Source organism: Haliotis rubra, unplaced genomic scaffold, assembly GCF_003918875.1.
Source record: "Haliotis rubra isolate DU_JTF1 unplaced genomic scaffold, ASM391887v1 Scf12, whole genome shotgun sequence".
NCBI lineage: Eukaryota > Metazoa > Mollusca > Gastropoda > Lepetellida > Haliotidae > Haliotis > Haliotis rubra.
In genome coordinates, this window is record NW_025765114.1 from 2188303 (window position 1) to 2209356 (window position 21054).

General features: G+C 38.6%; 1 protein-coding gene and 1 non-coding gene across 4 annotated transcripts; one reads left to right on the plus strand and one right to left on the minus strand.

The window, feature by feature from the left end:
- Positions 1–2607: 2607 nt before the first annotated feature.
- Positions 2608–10640, minus strand: LOC124262447 (ADP-ribosylation factor-like protein 2-binding protein). 3 transcript variants are annotated; one of them, XM_046696944.1, is made up of 7 exons: positions 10542–10640; positions 8033–8096; positions 7086–7147; positions 5954–6060; positions 5086–5171; positions 4538–4634; positions 2608–3875 (listed from the first exon to the last, which is right to left on the minus strand). In XM_046696944.1, exons 1-7 carry the CDS (start codon positions 10567–10569, stop codon positions 3753–3755), a joined length of 567 nt encoding a protein of 188 aa, XP_046552900.1. In that variant the 5' UTR covers positions 10570–10640; the 3' UTR covers positions 2608–3752. The 3 variants fall into 3 exon arrangements, with proteins under 3 accessions (XP_046552900.1, XP_046552916.1, XP_046552909.1); XM_046696960.1 differs by lacking the exon at positions 10542–10640 and adding an exon at positions 10329–10510; XM_046696953.1 differs by lacking the exon at positions 10542–10640 and adding an exon at positions 9998–10164.
- A 144-nt stretch (positions 10641–10784) lies between these two features.
- Positions 10785–10856, plus strand: Trnag-ucc. The gene has a single exon. It is a non-coding gene; the product is annotated as a tRNA-Gly (tRNA).
- Positions 10857–21054: the final 10198 nt, after the last annotated feature.

The window sequence follows — 21054 nt, forward strand, 5'->3', positions numbered from 1 at the left end:
ATACAAAATGTTTATTGGGATCCTCAGAGAAATAGGCAAATTTCCTATAATTTCTAAGATGCCTAGCGGTTAGAAATAATCGAAAAAAAAATACATTATCAGACAATAAAGGTATAGTCCCCTCGTGAATCGAACCATTTTACATTACGTCACAATGTAAGCGGCGTCACGATGCATGTCAGTTGTCATGCGCCTCGCACGGCCTCCTCCTACAGTAAACTACACCGCTGCATCCCGTTTCTTGGTTTTGCTGTTGCTTCCACGCAGCTAACATCACTGGTGGAAACATTACGTTTATGTTTCACGGCGGTTAAAATGTGTCATTTCGACTCACAAGTTTTCAGCGACACGGTAACGTTCAGAATGTTTACATTCCCAAATGCAATTGTGGAATGTAAACTTGACTACTCAACTTCCTCTGGATGTACTGATCTAAACTTACGGCTGGTAGTAGAAATGCAGCGTTCATATTGCCCCATATGGTTTATGTTAATGACAGATGTAATTTAAATAATTCAGAGAAGATATTTAATCCCAGCGTAAACCCGTCATCAAACTGTTATCATTTGTTTTTCTTCTTGGTAACGCTTCATCTTAGCGTAGGGGCAGACACATCAATGGGAACAGCCAGTTAGCCCTGTGCATATTCTTAATTTAGGTCACCGGCTACCGTCCGTTTGTTTTCTGCCTTAAATTAATGGCTTATTATCTTTAAGAAAGTATTAAATTTGGCATCTTAGAAAGAAATACGCCCGCCCTACTATAATAGTTCAGGGCTTGCGTCCTCGTGCTTTAACTATAATAGTTCAGGGCAAAAGTGTGTTTTATTACACTATACATGGTGGTAGAGCGAAGTGTATTTCTTAAATCATGTGGTTGTGTGTATAAAAAACCATACACATGTACATGAATCGCCTGACATATACACAATATTAAAACACACCCCACTATATTCTGCTGCTGATTCCATCACATCACGCTACTGCTAACATTCTAATACTACATTAATAATTGTTTCTTGTAGAAAACAAGATTCAAAGATATTGAAGTACATGTAATTGAATTCAAGATGTAAGTTAATATTTATGAAAACACTTCAATACTTGCTATTGTCTCTGTGAACACATTTCTAAGTGCAAAGGACTAGTAAATTGTTGAGTCAGTGTGTATTGATGAATACATAGCATACATTTACATCTTAAGATAGCATCACTTCTTGACATAATCTTAGTTTTCATATGTCAAGCCATGTTTACATAAAACATACTAGTTTTTCATTACTGATTTAATAGAGTGTGATGTGAGTTATTTTTTTCAAGGTCTCCATTTTGTGATGTTTGTGGAGGTATAAACATAAAAACTGACACACTTTGTGCAAGTCTATATATGATTGGTTGGTTTGTTGTTTTATGTTGCACTCAGCAATATTCCGGCTATGTGGTGTCGGTCTGTAAATAATAGAGTCTGGACCATACAGTCCAGTGCTCAACAGCATGAGCATCGATCTACACAATTGGTATACAATGACGTGTCAACCAAAACCTAGTCTGCCCACCCGGTCCTGTTAGTTGCCTCTTAGTCTATATATGAAACTGTGTCTCACATTCATCCCTTCATAAATGCAAAAGATTTGAAGTCTGTTCTCAAAACAAAATATGTAGCACAACAAATCCTCTCCAAATACACTTTACTTGAGAACCTGTTGAGAATGGAAATGCATAAGATCAGCATTTCAAATTCTGAAGTCTGAAGAGCTCAACCACTGAGATTTGCACAAATGCTTTAGAAGAAATCTTTAGTTTTAAACCTTTACTTTGACAGTAATATTTGCAACAGAATATCACTGGGTATTGAGTCCAAGAACCTTGATTATCTCTTCATCGGCAATACAGACTCATCAGGGAAATGTGATTAGCAAATACTCAGTAAGTGCAAGTTGAGAGCTGTTCATCTTCTCATGTTGTGTGTATATATATATATATATGTGTGTACCTGGTCACAGGTAAGGTATCTGATTACATAAGTATGCCTTGGTCTGTTTTGTGTACTTATGGATAATGATTTATAAAAATGACCAAGCTTCAAAGCAAAGAAAAACCCTCACCAAACACACTTAATCCTGCCAATTCCATGTATCAAAACTGTCTTTCAACATGTACCACAATTATAAGGAAGGTTTGGTATGTGTGTGACTGATGCATATATCCATCCTCGATAATCTCCGCTATACCCTGGATGCAGCTATGATTTTATTACCTCCCTTGGTTGGCTTTTTATCCAATCAGGTGTCTACGCAATTGATGCAGAGGTACTCTGAAAAAGGTAGAAATAGTTCTTGCATATATTTTTTTAAGTTTCTGACCTGTCAATTTGTCTGTATGATTTCCCCAAAATATGAGTCGCACTGCAACCGCTATCTTTGTTGACACTGGCAAGCTCTGTTGTAATGGCGGCTTAGCTGAATGGCTACTGTGAAAATGCAGAGCCAGCAAAGGGAGGTAATAAAATTATCGGGCCAAGCCATAGATGCATCCAGGGTATAGTGGAGATTTATCGGAACATATACCCTGAAGATTATCGAGGATGACATATAACATGACTACTGCATTTGTTCACCGTAACTTTATTTCTCCTGTTTATAAACCAGGGACACTCGAGCCACTGTTTGGCCACAAGCTGAAGTTGTCATACATAAATTACAGCACTGACCAGCTATCTTTAATAAATAAAAACAAGCTGCTTCACAAAGAATCTGTAAATGCTGGCTTCATACATCCTCAGGACATTTACAACACATCTTGTTTAAAATCTTATGAAAACTTTGCATTTTGACCGTTCTCTCTAGTCATTAATTCAGTGTCTACAGCATGTGACAGTCACTGCAAAACATTTGACAGTGTTGCACAATGTGTCAAAATAACATTTCCTACTGAGTCAACCTTTCACAAATTGTTGGAAAGGAATAATCTAGAATTGGACGGATACATCACACAGTTCATACAAGATTTCATACTTATTCACAGAAAACCCGGTTCAGAACAAATTCAAGAAGTTTTGTGAGAATATACAGGTAAAATGACAATGCTTCTTGTGTAATATAAGATAGCATGGTCTGGCCAGTGTTCTTGATGTCTCACAACCAGACAGTCCACAGATTGTAATGATACAGAGATCACATGTAGACATATTACAAACATAGGACAACCAGATTGATTGACTGCTTGAGATCTTTCACCCCATGAATTACAGTACATTTTAGTTCAGGAAACACATTCCTAACCTGTCACAGAAGAGTAAAACCTAAAACTCAATGCAGTATATTTCTCCACACACTAAGATATACATTTTGATTGCAAACTATACTCTATTCATGCTATACAGAAGAATGAGAGGTGACATGTTGTACAGTATTAGAACCAAACCATGATATAGAGTATGTACTATTCCTGCTAATACTCATTGTTTCTTAAATATAGAGCACATTATTTCATTAAAATTAAAAAAATATATCTTAATAACACAAAACAGATAACTAGACTTTATTACATTGTGGAATATATTGTCAGCTGTAATCTGTGACAGACTGTACAGCTGCATCCTGCCGAACTGCCAACTGCTAGACATGCAGGCACCATCATCTCAATACAGAAGTGGGACATCTAATGACAGCCACTGTGTGTGTAAGTAGTTGCTAAAACGTGGACGGTATAAATGAAATCACAAGTTGTTCCAGTGAATGCTAACTCCATGGGTTATTGGGGTTTCTGCATGGAATGTCCACATAATGAGAATGGGGATCCATCAAGGGACATGTCCCCTTGCATTGATTTCACAGTAAGTCCATCACTAAGGTCAACTGTCCTGCCTTCTTTGTCCTGAAATACAAAGTCGAATACAGTCAAATGATGACAACATGGAGGCAGAGGCATGTGTAGACACAACAAGGTAATAGCTGCTCACCTTTCTGTGGGGACTTGCAGACCAAGAGTATAACTCGGCCATCTCCACCTCCCCTCACCACCAACACAATACAGCAAGGTATGCCATACAGTTGCATTACATGTTTGTGAAAGTATAACAGCAAGGAACATAAAGACAGGCAAACTTATTTTCTTGTTTATGGGTGGTCCAAACATTTGAAAAACAAACAGTGTCACAGCACTATAGCTCACTTTGATATGTCAGCAGTATGATATGTTAACAAAGATGTCATTTAAAAATAAGTTGAAATTTAGGTCAAACATAACATATGTGTAACATAAAAACTGAATTTATGCATTCAGACCCACTAAATCTGATACTTAAACCGGATATAATTACATTTTGAACAATGGCTGAATAATGTCCACTGGGAGTCTCAGCCAGCAGCATGATCAAAGAGTTACGGGTCAGTTGTTATACTATCACCATCTCCCACAAGCTGCCTTGACTTTCAATCAGATGAGTCAAAGATATCTGCCATTAATGTTAAGTCCTATCAATTGTGGCTGGCCATACTACGGTCATCATTTAAAACAGTGAAAGTTTAACTACTTACTGCTCTATAATCCAGGAACATTTCCTTGAAGGCTAAAAAGTCACTAAACGTCAACAGTATTTCAAATATTTCTCCTTCCAACTCGTCTTTTCTGTCTCTGAAACAATAGAGAAATAAAACATTATTTCTTTACTTCCATTGTTTTGGAGCAAAAACCTTTTACCCATACATATTTCTACACAATTAATTATGATAAATAATGAATAACAGTATATTTATGGTTTTACCAATACATTAATTATGTAACGAACAACTAGCTCAAAGTTCATTTATTGTAGCTGTGAGCCAGGTTTGAATGAGTTGGCGCTGTCACCAGAAGGAATCTACACTATGGTGGCATAACAATGAATCTGAATCAATCAAAGCCAGTGTTAATAATATGATCTAAAATCCACACCAGCAAATCATGACACTATCAGCCAAGCCAAGCCCTGTCTACATCTCAGTATCAGTCCTAGGCACCTATTCTGTCTCCCCTCCCCTACAGTAGTGACCTCAAAGGCTATCATTCATGAGAAGCCTCTCCACCATGAACTGTTAATACTCACACAAGCTGTTTCGAGAAGTCCTGCATTGAAAAGCCTGGAATTCGTTTCGACAGCTCATCCGATAAATACTTTTCTACCAAATTAACCTGAAAATTGGTCAAATTTACTATAAAACACTTCACAGATATCTGAACAGAAACATAGGAATGGTGAATTATTTGGAGATAGGTGTGCAACAATTGATCAAAATATCATTGAATTGCAATAGTTCATGGCCTGCTGGCAATGTATCAGTTACAAGTTTCAACATCCATTGTTAACCTTAAAACACTTTCATCATTATCAACAGAAATCAAAGTAACACAAAACATTCTTTAATTCATTAGGTTTTCTATTTGTCTTTATCCACACTGTGTGAATTTAAGTTAATACACCTATTGTAGAGACAATCAACTGATCAGAGGTACCTCAACTGTTTTGCTACTCCTGCAGTGAGTGAGTTTAGTTTTACGCCACACTCAGCAATATTCCAGCTATATGACAGCAGTCTGTAAATAATCTAGTCTGGACCAGACAATCCAGTGATCAACAGCATGAGCATCGATCTGCGCAATTGGGAACCGATGACATGTGTCAACCAAGTCAGCGAGCCCGATCCTGTTAGTCAGATAGTATTGAGGGCTTGCCCACCTTTCATTTTCAAAATCATGCATAAGCCTGTGCTTTTTTTTGGATAATGGTAGCTAAACCCCTGCCTCCTCACCTTGGACATCATGGATGTCCCAGGCCTTGTAAACACAAGGAAGTCTACACTATGGGAAGAGGAAGGGTTTACTATCTCCCACTACAATGGTCACTGGTGTGTGATTACTTTACACAGTTCCTGTTGTCATTACAAACTATTGTTAAAAAAGGGATGATAACTTACATATTCTGTATGAATGTCTGTATAAACAAACTTGTTTTCTTCAGTGTCTTCAAATTCAATATAGTATTTCTCAAGAAAGTTTCTTTGCTGTGACTGAAATTCTTCTTCTGAAAAAGGAAAATAATTCTTAGTAACATGGAAAATACATGATCTTAAGACAAATGAACTAAAGTAACTTCTGAAATGGATATGACATGTTTATATATTCCTCCTCAATTTCTTTTTCATAGAAATGCATGAAGAGAGTCTTTTCTTTGCTGAATATATTGTAATGTCTTCTTGTATTTTGAAAAAGCATACCTAAGAAATAAACAAATGACATTTGTCTAACATCAGTCAAGAGAGTTTGTTTTATTGCCACTTTGGTGAACGCTTGATGTGATCCAGGTTTTTGACATTCTCCTGTTTGGTGAAACTATTGATCACTAGTATGTTTTGACAGTCTTAAAACATTAACAGGACAATCCTCACAATGCAAACACATCATCATCATAAGTTTTGGCAACCAAGTACAGTGTCTTCAGCAGCACCTCAGACAAGTGAACCACCTCAGTAACTGACATGAGGCAGTGGGGTAGCCCAGTAGTTAAAGTGTTTACTCGTCACACCAAAGACTCCCCACATGGGTACAATGTGTGAAGCCAGCGTTGCAAACTCCCGCCTGCCCGAACCGTCCGGGACGGTCTGTTTTGCGTCCGGACGGTCATTTTTAAAAAGTTGCACGCCCGATGGTCTGGCTGTTGAATCAGCGTATTTTGTAATGTATATAATGACTAAAAACATTTAAAAACGTGTTATTGTGACAATAACCTGACATTAAACAGTTCCCTCCTCCTATTTACCTCCTATATATTTTATCTTAATCCTGAAAATTCTGGACTGGTAACTTTCCAGCTGGTCTGGTAACTTTTGAGAGCTACCAGACCAATTGTCTGGCCGAAATTTTGGGGAGTGTACAACACTGGTGAAGCCCATTTCTGGTGTCCCCCGAAGTGATATTGCTGGAGTATTGCTAAAAGCGGCGTAAAACCAAACTCACTCACACCCAGATGATACTGCAATTTATTATATAAAACCAGCAGTATTAAAATGATTGAAACTTCAGTTAACAAAAACAGCAAAGAATCCTTACCCATGATAATATCTTCTATATGTCCTATTGTATTGTCGAATTTGGAATCCACAGTATTGGAGCTAAAATGAAAAAAAGTGTTTCATGAACAAAACAAAATGTTTGAGGACAACTAAGGAAAAGTATTTATCACGCTATGAACATTACCAACGACATATTACCAAATATCACAATGTTAAAACACAAATATTTATCTAAATGCAATAAACATTTATGACTGTTTCCAAGCTTCTATACCACATGAACTGTAACGAACTGTTGAAGCAGGGTTTCACTCTGTCACTCATACCCAGTATATATACTTGTGCCCAGCATCTTCAGTTGTCAGAACAATCATACAAGTGGCAATCCTCAACGTCATCAACAACTTGTGAAACTGATGACTTGTGTTCTACATGATGGTTCAAAGTGAAAAGTCATTTTCTTTCTCAAAGAAAAGAGTAAATTACCAGCTGTTCTGTAGCCCACTTGACTGTAACTGATCTTGTATTACAAGGACAGATGCATGCAGACACTACCATAACACTATCACCATTCAAGCATTAGTTCTTATCACCACCATTGACATATTGTAGTTGTATGTTTTAATCTTTCATTTTTTTATGAATTAAAATTGAGTTGTGTGGGCCAAAACAGCAAAACAGTCATAAATTTTTACCATTAAATAACATAGCAGAATATCTACACCATACATCATGTCCAAAGGGTTACAGAAGCTGTAACACTGTACACTTACTTTTTGGTCTACCTCTCAAATAGAAATGTTATTTTGTTAAGAACATTGTAAATTGACATCTTGCATGGACTCTAAGAGAGTTGATCAGGGTCCCGGTCCAAAAAGCATTTGTAGCGCTACGACATTTGTAAGCTAATGTTAACTATAGAGTTACGGCAGATCTTAACGTTACGAACGCTTTGTGGATCGGGGCCCAGGGGTTGAGACTGACCTTGATGTTGCAAGATCTTCTTCCATGAGATCTATGCCTTGGAAATCCATTGGTTCATGGTCATCTGTTAATGAATGTGATACATTTAATCAAGTACTTTCTGCAGAGATAACATATCAACATTGTTTCAAAATATCACAAAACATTTGCTGCATGACATTTTCAATCATGGTATCGTCGATCACCTGTTGAATACAGTGTGTTGTGGCACAGGAAAATCACTGTGTGGTGAATGAAAAAACCCCGAGAAGTTTGCCTCACTCATACTCATACCAGTCGCAGTAATATTATGGCACTAAATGATGTGCTTAGTGTTCTTAAGCCCTCACAAATATTTACATGTCAGCTATGTCTTTAGCGGTTTCTTGAACTGTCTGAGTAAAGAAATGATAACTTAAAATGTGAAATTGAACACGAATTTGCTTGAGGTCTTCAACTCATGTCCGATGACTTAAGAATGTGGTCTTGGAAGGACCACACTCATTCACTAGATCACAGAGATAGCAGAGGCAGTGCCACCAACACACAGAAATGATACAGTGTAAAAAGTGAAGTGACAATTTTTCTTTAACTCGGAATGGTTGGAGAATAAAGATTTCTACACAGCTCCTCCCTCTCCAACAAATATATATGGAAAGTAATGCATGATACATGATTTGTCAAAAGAAATAATGTTCACAACAACCAACTGATGGGTTCAACATTCATTCCATGAAAGTGGCAGACAAACTTTGTGGGCTTATTTCAATACCTCTGGATAACATGGTTGACATGCTACACAGTGTCAGAGTACTGATATAGTCAGTGTGAGCTGGAAAGGAATAGTCATAAATCAAGAGTACAGTAGTTTAAGTCTATCAGAAAATCATTCACAGATTCAAGAATGTGAGTGTTAGTTTCTTTAGTTGTATGTGGGCTGCCTTACGAAATTGAGTTCACCTCATATCAATTCAGGGAATTATACATGTTCTGCCTCATGTTATATAAAGGGCAAACAAAAAGGTAGTGTTTAGATTCTTCACACTGATGACCACAGAGACAGTTCAATTGAGTCAGTAGTGTTGTCTAGTAACTTGTACCAACTTAATCACAACAACTCAGTCTGTGAGCATGTGTGACATTGAAGAAACGTGTTCCGTAATTAACATCAAAGTAAAAGCTTTGTTCACAGTTAGTAGTCTATAAAAGTCTAAAAATGTCCTGCAATTTCTAGTTTCATCCAGTAATAAATTCTCTGTCTTAAAGTATCAGGAAGAAAGCTCTCAGCATAAAATGTTGTCTTAAATTGCAGTTGATAAGTTGCAAATTATCTCAGTTTTTTTTAGAATATAGGAAGATGCTTCTAAAACTCGTTCAGGAATAAGTTCTCTGAGTAAATTGGTGTTAAGTTGTGCAAAATTAAAAAAACATTGTTAATGTGAAGATTTTTCTTCTCTCAGACAGGGATTTCCATGTGGTTTCACTGTATAACTTACTGTGATTTGTATCCTGTACTGCACCACAGATGGTCATCACTGCATCTATGTGCAGTTTCTCAAGCATTTTACTTTGCTCAAAAGTGCTGTTATCCAAAATATGAGTACAATATTTAAACTTTGGAAGAATAAATGATTCGTAAATTGATTCAAGCATTATCCAATATAAACAATATTTGAAGCTATAAAGAAAGTTCACCATTGGACCAAACATATTTATTGCCGAATCTGTGTGAGTATGCGAAGATCCATCAGATCAGTTGACATTATGGATAGTTGTAAAACAGCAAGATGCACATATTTAAATATGTACAAAAATGTACATCTCAAAAAGTACCTGATTATTGTTCTAATTAATGAAACCCAGAACATAAATATATTGTTTTGCATTTGACAATTGAATTAAATGTCATTGACAACCAAAACAAACACTGTGAACATTCCAAAACCAGCAAACAACTTGAACACCATTCTTGTTTGTCTTACTCACGCATGAAACTAATGATGGTGGTCATTTTCAGTTCTTTGGAGCAACTACAAAACTGAAGAGTGATGCTTGCTACAGCGAGTGAAGATTGAATGAATGATTTCTAACTGCTTCTGAACTTATACACGAACTACGCACGTGTCCTGACAAGCATTCGAATGACAACTCGCGCGTGACCGCGAGATTACTACCCTCATTCTAAACTTCCGGTCATGACGGCTTCAAAATAAACACTTCAAACACCTCAAGCCTTTCATCAAAGTAGTTTAAAATTATCGATTGTGACATTCGTTTTCAACCACTGTAACCAGAATATAACATAATAAACACATACTCTTCAGTGTAATTTCTTCTTTATTGATCTATTACTGTTATGGTTTCCCGCGAGGAAATCCTTGTTGTTTTAGACTTGTAGAAGTGAACCCATACATTCCATATTGAATACATATATTTGCTACACGGGTGTTTGTTTCGATGACCATATAATGACATCCGCGTGTAAAGGAATATTTAAAGGCGACACAAAGGATAGTTTTTGTTTACCAACCCGTGTTTGTGTTGGAATTGGACGCCATGTTGGCTCTTCGGCGGATGTTGACATTCTGTAGTTTCCTCCGAAAATGTTAGCCTATCTTTCTATCAGGTGATAGAGTTGTATCTGATTAAAAAATATTTATATTTACATATATCTAAAAGCGTTGCAAACATTTTTAGGTTTGAAATATTGTATCCGCAGTGGATATAGATGTTGATTTCTTTATATTTTTCTGTTCGTCCCCTTTTCAATATCGCGTCGGTGGTGTAAAGGTTAGCATGGTTGCCTTCCAAGCAGTCGATCCGGGTTCGATTCCCGGCCGACGCATGGTTTTTTTTTTTTTTTCTATGTCTTTTTATCATATCTTTTCTTTGATTTTGGACATGAGCAATAAAGCTATAAGTACTTTGATGTTTCTACTGTAAAACGTGTCGAATAACAATCAAATATTTATATATATCTGTAAATCGAGATGAATAATTTGTCAACATTCAATCATACAGAAATAATTCTTTAATGACTTATTTAATCAACACAATACTCATGTTCATCGTTGTTGATTTTAGTATGACATAGTGCAGCCCTACACTCAATAATCAGTTTTCCTAACTTGGAACTTGGATAACTGTTTTCAACGGTGTACGTGGGGATTCCGCGTAAGGAAAGGCCCCGAGTAGTCCGTACTTGTCGTGCGAGGCTGGGCAGGGTGGGTGACATTTTGCATGTATTGCACGTCAGCGTGAATGGATGCTTGTTTGTGATACCAGTGGACTAAACTCGCGTATTTACAGGTTGCCATAATAAAGATGGAATCTTGTTGAGGTGCTGTTAGATCTGTTATCAGAAACATCAAACAAACAATGTAACTGTTAGATCTGCTATAGTCCGTTTGGCTCAAAAGCGGACCGATGAATTCCCATCTAACTCGAAAACTAATAAACATACATGTATAATACTCAATGAAACGCTGACCATAATCAAAACATCAGACCAACCTAAGAGTAATTTCAGGCTTTATGTCCGAAAAATGAAAACGTTTGTTTAACAAACTATCATTAAAATTGTGACACAAGTCGCTATTTGTTACGAGGGAGGAGTGGAAAGAGAGGAACAGCCAGGTGGGCGAGAAAGGATGGCGACGGCACAGCACAGGTATATGATTCAAAAACTTTGCCGGCACGCGCGCACACACGCACACACACACACACACACGCACCCATGACCATTGAAACTCGGGTGAAAATGAAGTGTGCACCCTTCCTTTTCTCAAGATTGTGCCCCCCACCCTCCCCAACCCCCTTTCACAAAAAGCTATATCCGCCCCTGGTTACATCTAACCTAAACAAGTATAAACATAGAAAAAATAGTATCCCAACGCCTATGATTTTAACCCCCTCATATAGCTATTCATATTCATATCATATTTATGTTTGTTTGATAATATTTAATTTGTGCAGCATACAATGCTTTTAGATATGTACGTGCTAAGATCAAAGGCGAGCATCACGTTCAATACGTGTGTACCCGTCGTTAAAGCAATTATCAAGTTTCAGTAAACTGTTCTTACAGCTCGATAACTTGGGACATCATTTGATTTCGTAGTTTTTAAACAAATATCTGGCCTCCTCATCTGACTCAAAATGGCAAGTTATTGGTATGCAGAATACTGGCATGTCACTGAAGATAAGATGTGTCGGTTGTCATCCATCGACTATCAGCGGATGGACTAGAACACAAAAGCAAACTTATGACATTATGGGCCGCCAACGTTTAGGTCAACCACGAGGGACAACTCCTGGGGAGGTTACAGCCCTTCACAATTTCATCCGTTGATGTCAAGTGGCGTGTTAAACACAGACCTATCAGACGTCTGTTTTTATCCCAGATCCTAAAGCAGCACGATTGATTTGGCGTCAAGCTCGACGTCACTGGAATATGACGTCATAGGGAAAGGTCTAATGGTCGGACGCAAGTCGATTTCTTTTCTTCATGACTGATGACCGATGTCGTGTTTGTTGCATCAGAAACACTGCTTATCTTGGAGCAAGTTGGACGTTGGTACATCACTGACATCCTGTTATTGTACCACATTTCGAGGACTACATTCTGAACATGATGGCCAGTCTTCATGGCCAACAATGCTCGCCACATCGAGCAACTACCGTTGGTGATTTCTTACGGCTAACCAGGAGTCCGATCCCAATCCAACAAAATGTATGGGTCGCAGAATACGCCAGAAATTCGTTCAGCGCAAAATCATGATGGAAGAAGGCCCCCATCAAGTATCGAACGCAATACCTCAACATCAAATTCGACGCCTCACACAGGCAATCAGGGAAGTTACAGCAGTTGGCGGAGGTTACACTAGACATGGGTTATTGATACACCTGTGACTGCCGGAGGATTTCATGTCCCTATCATTAAACTGACCGCACTTGTTAACGCCATACGACCATAGTTATCAGCACAACAAAATTAGTCATGTTTGTTTCTCTGTTTTTCGTTCTTTTGCGTTTAGATTTGCCATTTATTTATTCCTCAAGGGTTAGTTTATCCAGATATTAGATTAATTTGAGGTGTGGATCAGTTACTTTGCTATGGCTGATGGCAACATATCGATACTATGAAAACTATGAGGTCTTGTGATATTTTGGTCCATGTGTATGTTTAAAAAAAGCCACCGCCATTTTATTCTAATTCCATTCATTTTATTCCCATCCCTTTCCACTCTAGAAGCCTATATTCATCCACTTTTCAGCTCAAGGAACTGAAATTTAGATAGTTGAGGGTCCCTTAATACCCGAGGTTTTCTTGTAAGAATTATTTTTGTTAATCTGTATTCATAACCTCTTTCATGTACTTCTTTACATGCGCCATGCATGTGGCCTTAACTACCACAAAAACCTTCTTGTCGTCTTTTTATTTTATTTATTTTAGGTCGTGCACATTCTCTGATGCGTGATGCCAATATGTTGTCTTTTGCAAATAATTCACTCCAAACAGTGTCGTCAATCAATAATGAAGCAATGCAAAAGTCCAGGATTTATGAAGGACAACGACATGCGTGATGTATAGAGTTAATGTAGAGAGATGTACCCACAGTAAGTCAAGTGCAGCCTCAAGGCAGATATACTTAAATCGTTAATTATTCATTGTACCTGATTGGTGATCGTGGACTGAAGTGACAATTAAATGGCAGAATAAGAGTAAAATACTAAAGATTACTGAAGCTGAAGAAGTTCATAACGGCGTAACTTGTCACAGCCATTAAAGTCTTTTGTGTATTTAATCCCTGTAATAAGATTTCGAACAACAAATGGTCGCCGGTGATTACATAGCATAGCTGGAGTTAATCCAGCATACAGTTAGCCCTGCGAGATCAGTGTGTACGTTGAATCAGTAATTCATGTATGCATGAACACTAATTAGATTCAATTGCTATTCTGTTGATTCCTATCACAGTTTCTGTGCAGTGCAGTGTATCTTATAAACCGATACAAATTGTATACAAAGAACGAAACAAAACAGTTTCCATTTAGTCATTGAACATAAAATTGAAAGAACCCAATATACTTATATTGTTCACACTACCAAACATTAGCCATCTGTAGATATACATTTACTAAGTGACGTTGACAATGGCAAACATGCCACCATTATTTTGAAAACAACCGTTCCAATATGTCAGCATAGCAATGTATTCACATATACTCTGTAAAATAAGTAGGAAAGAGTCGAAATAACTTAAAAACTTGAAAAAAGGTATATGTATCTATACCGAAACGTCGCTATTGTACAATAAAGACGTTGATCAGCCATAAAGACCTGTCCTTGACAATAACTTGAAATGCCCAACCCGTCAGAAATATTAGTTTCGAGCAATTGTTGTATGATAATAATGAAGGAATTGAGGACACATTACAACGTGCTTACCTATATAGAGTGAAGCGTGACAGTCGATGTTGTGACCACCGACAATCCCGATAGGGTTGAGATGGGAAACTTAAAACCTGACGTTTGTTTATCAGTAGAGCTCTTTAGATCACGTTTGTTATTTGAAAATGCAAGATACATTGCTGCCTGACTACGTGACTAGTTTCACCTCATGAGAATGATCCAACCGGTAGACAATCTAGACATTGTTGAAAGTAATTTGGGGGTCCCTATATTTAAATACCGAGACTCTCCCGACAGTGGGTCAAACTTCCCAGAAACCTCCTACAACAAACAGTAGTACCCTGTAACCATGGGGGTAAATATCATAAATGTTGCGATACTTTATTTGTGTGTATATCTCTGGGGTCACTTCTTTCTCACATCTTTCTTGTGCGACATAAGCTTTATTTATGCAATAGTCAATGGGAACCATTCGGTACAAATGGCGCCTATCACATCTACTGTTTACCATTCTGTACAAATGTCAACTACCACAATCGCCGTTTACCATTCTGTACAAATGGCGCCTACCACATTCACTGTTTACCATTCTGTACAAATTATGCATACCACAATCAACGTTTACCATTCTGTACAAATGGCGCCTACCACAATCACAGTTTAACATCCTGTACAAATTGTGCCTACCACAATCACCGTTTACCATTCTGTACAAGTGGCGCCTACCACATTCACTGTTTACCATTCTGTACAAATTGTGCCTACCACATTCACTGTTTACCATTCTGTACAAATGGCGTCTACCACATTCACTGTTTACCATCCTCTACAAATTGTGCGTACCAAATTCACGGTCTACCATTCAGTAGAAATTGTGCCTACCACATTCACTGTTGTACCATTCTGTACAAATGGCGCCTACCACATTCACTGTTTACCATCCTGTACAAATGGTGCCTACCACATTCACTGTATACCATTCTGTACAAATGGCGCCTACCACATTTACTGTTTACCATTCTGTACAAATGGCGTCTACCACATTCACTGTTTACCATCCTGTACAAATTGTGCCTACCACATTCACTGTCTACCATTCTGTACAAATTGTGCCTACCACATTCACTTGTACCATTCTGTACAAATGGCGCCAACCACATTCACTGTTTACCATCCTGTACAAACTGTGCCTACCACATTCACTGTATACCATTCTGTACAAATTGTGCCTACCACATTCACTGTTTACCATTCTGTACAAATGGCGCCTACCACATTCACTGTTTACCATTCTGTACAAATGGTGCCTACCACATTCACTGTTTACCATTCTGTACAAATGGCGCCTACCACATTCACTGTTTACCATCCTGTACAAATTGTGCCTACCACAATCACCGTTTACCATTCTGTACAAATGGCGCCTACCACATTCACTGTTTACCATTCTGTACAAATTGTGCCTACCACATTCACTGTTTACCATTCTGTACAAATGGCGCCTACTACAATCACATTCATCTGTTTACCATCACTGTTTACCATTCTGTACAAATGGCGCCTACCACATTCACTGTTTACCATTCTGTACAAATTGTGCCTACCACATTCACTGTTTACCATTCTGTACAAATGGCGCCTACCACATTCACTGTTTACCATTCTGTACAAATGGCGCCTACCACATTCACTGTTTACCATCCTGTACAAATTGTGCCTACCACATTCACTGTATACCATTCTGTACAAATGGCGCTTACCACATTCACTGTTTACCATTCTGTACAAATTGTGCCTACCACATTCACTGTTTACCATTCTGTACAAATTGTGCCTACCACATTCACTGTTTACCATTCTGTACAAATGGCGCCAACCACATTCACTGTTTACCATCCTGTACAAATTGTGCCTACCACATTCACTGTATATATACCATTCTGTACAAATGGCGCCAACCACATTCACTGTTTACCATTCTGTACAAATGTGCCTACCACAATCACCGTTTACCATCCTGTACAAATGGTGCCTACCACATTCACTGTTTACCATTCTGTACAAATGGTGCCTACCACATTCACCGTTTACCATTCTGTACAAATGGCGCCTACCACATTCACTGTTTACCATTCTGTACAAATGGCGCCTACCACAATCACCGTTTACCATTCTGTACAAATGGCGCCTACCACATTCACTGTTTACCATTCTGTACAAATGGCGCCTACCACAATCACTGTTTACCATTCTGTACAAATGGCGCCTACCACAATCACAGTTTACCATTCTGTACAAATTGTGCCTACCACATCACCGTTTACCATTCTGTACAAATGGCGCCTACCACATTCACTGTTTACCATTCTGTACAAATTGTGCCTACCACATTCACTGTTTACCATTCTGTACAAATGGCGCCTACCACATTCACTGTTTACCATCCTCTACAAATTGTGCGTACCACATTCACGTTTACCATTCTGTACAAATTGTGCCTACCACATTCACTGTTTACCATTCTGTACAAATGGCGCCTACCACATTCACTGTTTACCATCCTGTACAAATTGTGCCTACCACATTCACTGTTTACCATTCTGTACATTCTGTACATTCTGTAAAATGGCGCCTACCACATTTACTGTTTACCATCTTGTACAAATGGCGTCTACCACATTCACTATTTACCATCCTCTACAAATTGTGCGTACCAAATTCACGGTCTACCATTCTGTAGAAATTGTGCCTACCACATTCACTATGTACCATTCTGTACAAATGGCGCCAACCACATTCACTGTTTACCATCCTGTACAAACTGTGCCTACCACATTCACTGTATACCATTCTGTACAAATGGCGCCTACCACATTTACCGTTTACCATCTTGTACAAATTGTGCCTACCACATTCACTGTATACCATTCTGTACAAATGGTGCCTACAACATTCACTGTTTACCATTCTGAACAAATCGCACCTCCAACATTCACTGTTTACCATCCTGCACAAATTGTGCCTACCACAATCACCGTTTACCATTCTGTACAAATGGCGCCTACAACATTCACTGTTTACCATTCTGTACAAATGGCGCCTACCACATTCACTGTTTACCATTCTGTACCAAATGGCGCCTACCACATTCACCGTTTACCATTCTGTACAAATGGCTCCTACCACAATCACCGTTTACCATTCTGTACAAATGGGCTCCTGCACAAATCACAACATTCTGTACTGTTTACCATCACTCACAAATTGTGCCTACCACATTCACTGTTTACCATTCTGTAGAAATTGTGCCTACCACATTCACTGTTTACCATTCTGTACAAATGGCGCTTACCACAATCACTGTTTACCATTCTGTACAAATGGCGCCTATCACAATCACCGTTTACCATTCTGTACAAATTGTGCCTACCACATTCACTGCTTACCATTCTGTAGAAATTGTGCCTACCACAATCACTGTTTACCATTCTGTACAAATGGCGCCTACCACATTCACCGCTTACCAGTCTGTACAAATGTCTCCTCCCACAATCATCGTTGACCATTCTGTACAAATTGTGCCTACCACATTCACTGTTTACCATTCTGTACAAGCGTCGCCTACCACAATGACCGTTTACCATTCTGTACAAATTGTGCCTACCACATTCACTGTTGACCATTCTGTACAAATGTCGCCTCCCACATTCACCGCTTACCAGTCTGTACAAATGTCTCCTCCCACAATCACCGTTTACCATTCTGTACAAATTGTGCCTACCACAATCACCGTTGACCATTCTGTACAAATTGTGCCTACCACAATCACCGTTTACCATTCTGTACAAATTATGCTTACCACGATCACCGTTGACCATTCTGTACAAATTGTGCTTACCACAATCACCGTTTACCATTCTGTACAAATGGGGTCTACCACATTCACTGTTTACCATTCTGTACAAATTGTGCCTACCACATTCACCGTTAACCATTCTGTACAAATGTCGCCTACCACATTCACGGTTTACCATTCTGTACAAGTGTCGCCTCCCACAATCACCGTTTACCATTCTGTACAAATTGTGCCTACCTCATTCACTGTTTACCATTCTCTACAAATTGTGCCTACCACATTCACAGTTAACCATTCTGTACAAATGTCCTACCACATTCACTGTTTACCATTCTGTACAAGTTTCCCCTCCCACATTCACCGTTTAGTATTCTGTACAAATTGTGCCTACCACATTCACTGTATACCATTCTGTACAAATGGCGCCTACCACATTTACCGTTTACCATCCTGCACAAATTGTGCCTACCACATTCACTGTATACCATTCTGTACAAGTGTCGCCTCCCACATTCACCGTTTACAATTCTGTACAAGTGTCGCCTACCACATTCACTGTTTACCATTCTGTACACATTGCGCCTACCACATTAAGAGGGGAAAAAACAATCGGTGTACAGAAGAGCATATGGTATCAACATTCAAGTCCACTAGAGACTAAAGACATACACGATAATGATATTCCAAACATTCAGATTTTAGACATAACGAGACAATAAATTGCCTATTTTGACATTTACGCTCAAACGGAGTCTATTTGGAGGCCGCTTAATTCTCTCGCCTTGACGTGTTACATTCATGTTATTGGCATTTAGATGTTGGTAGAGCATATAGAGAGGAATGCTTTTACAGGTAACTTCTTTATTAGTTTTAAAGTTACGTGACCTCCAACAAACGTCGTTCTGGGCTATCAAAACTACATCTTGGTATTGTGTTTTTGACCTGCCGAGATTTGTCTGAAGTTTTATTTCGGTTAAGATAAACAACTGGTGTTATACTTTGGTTAACGTGTTAGAAAGGAGGTGTAAGGCAGAATCAGATAAGACAAGTTCAAGTCAAGACACTGTAATAGTACCCGACCCAATTTTTAAAACATTTCAAGAGAGTGACTGGGTGTGTAAACTGAGAGTTTTACTTTCAGACTAGGATCTGCCACTGTAGCGTGTTGGTGATCCAACATAGCGGGTCCAACCGAGAACACTTTGTTTATTGGGACTCGATCTATTCAACAAGTGCTCTTGGAGAGGACAAGGATAGACTGTACAACACCATTGAATTGAATATTAAAGAAGGAATTGATTCATTTGTGCATATAATGGTAGAAGCATCGGATTGTATGAAAAGACAAGGCAGTAACAGAGTCAGGTATGTCCGGGGAGAATAGAAGACGTAGATGATCCCTGATATGACGAACCACTCCTGAGTTGCGAGTGTAGATTGGCAAGAAGAGAAGCCCGGAAAGCCTTACGCAAATGCAGACATCAACGTACAGAGCGTAATAGGAAATTATAAATTGCGTAATAACTACAAATCGGCATGCAGGAAACTCAAACAGGATTGCCAAAACAGAAACATGGCTGATCTCGTCAATTCTCTGGCCAACCCTTCAGGTTTGGAAGGAAATACGTACATTACAACGAAACAGACGTTCAACGCATAACATTACGGAAACGCAATGGTTGACTCATTTTCAAGCATTATTCTCTTCAGACAAAGCACCAAGTCTCTATGAATGTTCTAATACCGATGAGGATGGCACAGCAGGTGATTACTTAGAGAATGTGGACGACATTCTATTGGAATCCCCTATAACAGAAAACGAAATTCTTGATGCGATTGAACATTTGAAAAGAGGAAAACCGGCAGGCGTGGATAGAATTCTCTCTGAGATGAGCAAATGTTCGCTACCAGAATCATCACTGCCTCTTCTTACCAAATGTTTTAATATAATATTCCAAACAGGTGCATTTCCGGAAGTTTGGTCGAAGTCTATCATTGTTCCCATTTTCAAGAACGGAAGCGTGAACAACCCGGATAATTACAGACGGATGTCGCTTATCAATGTCCTGGGGAAACTGTTTATCAGCGTTGCTAATAACAGACTTACACAGTGGGCAAATATGCGACATTTATTACAAGAAGCTCAGGCTGGATTCCGGAAAGGATACTCGACGTCAGACCAAATCTTTACCTTGTTTGCAGTTGTCGAAAAGTATCTTTCATTTAACAAACGTAAGCTATATATTGCTTTTGTGGACTTTCGGAAAGCGTTTGATTCTGTGAATGGGCATTACCGCTGGGCTTGCCTCCAGAACAATCTACACGGGAAGATGTATGCAATTCTCAGATCTATGTACCAGAACGTAACATCGTGTGTTCGTAGTGACAAAGGCATACTAGTAACTGATTTCTTCGACGGTCCACTTGGGTTACGCCAAGGATGTGTATTGAGCCCCCTACTGTTCTCTCTGTTCGTTAACGAATTGTACAACGAAATAACACTTTCTGGAAGACACGGAGTTCAACTATTTCCAGGTATTATTAAGCTCTTGTCACTTCTTTTTGCGGATGACGTAATCCTCATATCCAGTAATAAGTCCAGTAACAGGTCTACAGAATCAGCTGAACATCCTAGCTAAATACTCGGATGGAAGCTAACAGTTAATCTGGACAAACATTGTCATATTCAGGAAAGGTGGTCGAGTCGCAGCACAAGAGAGATGGACATATAAAGGTGACACAGTCAACGTTGTAAAAGAGTACAAGTATCTA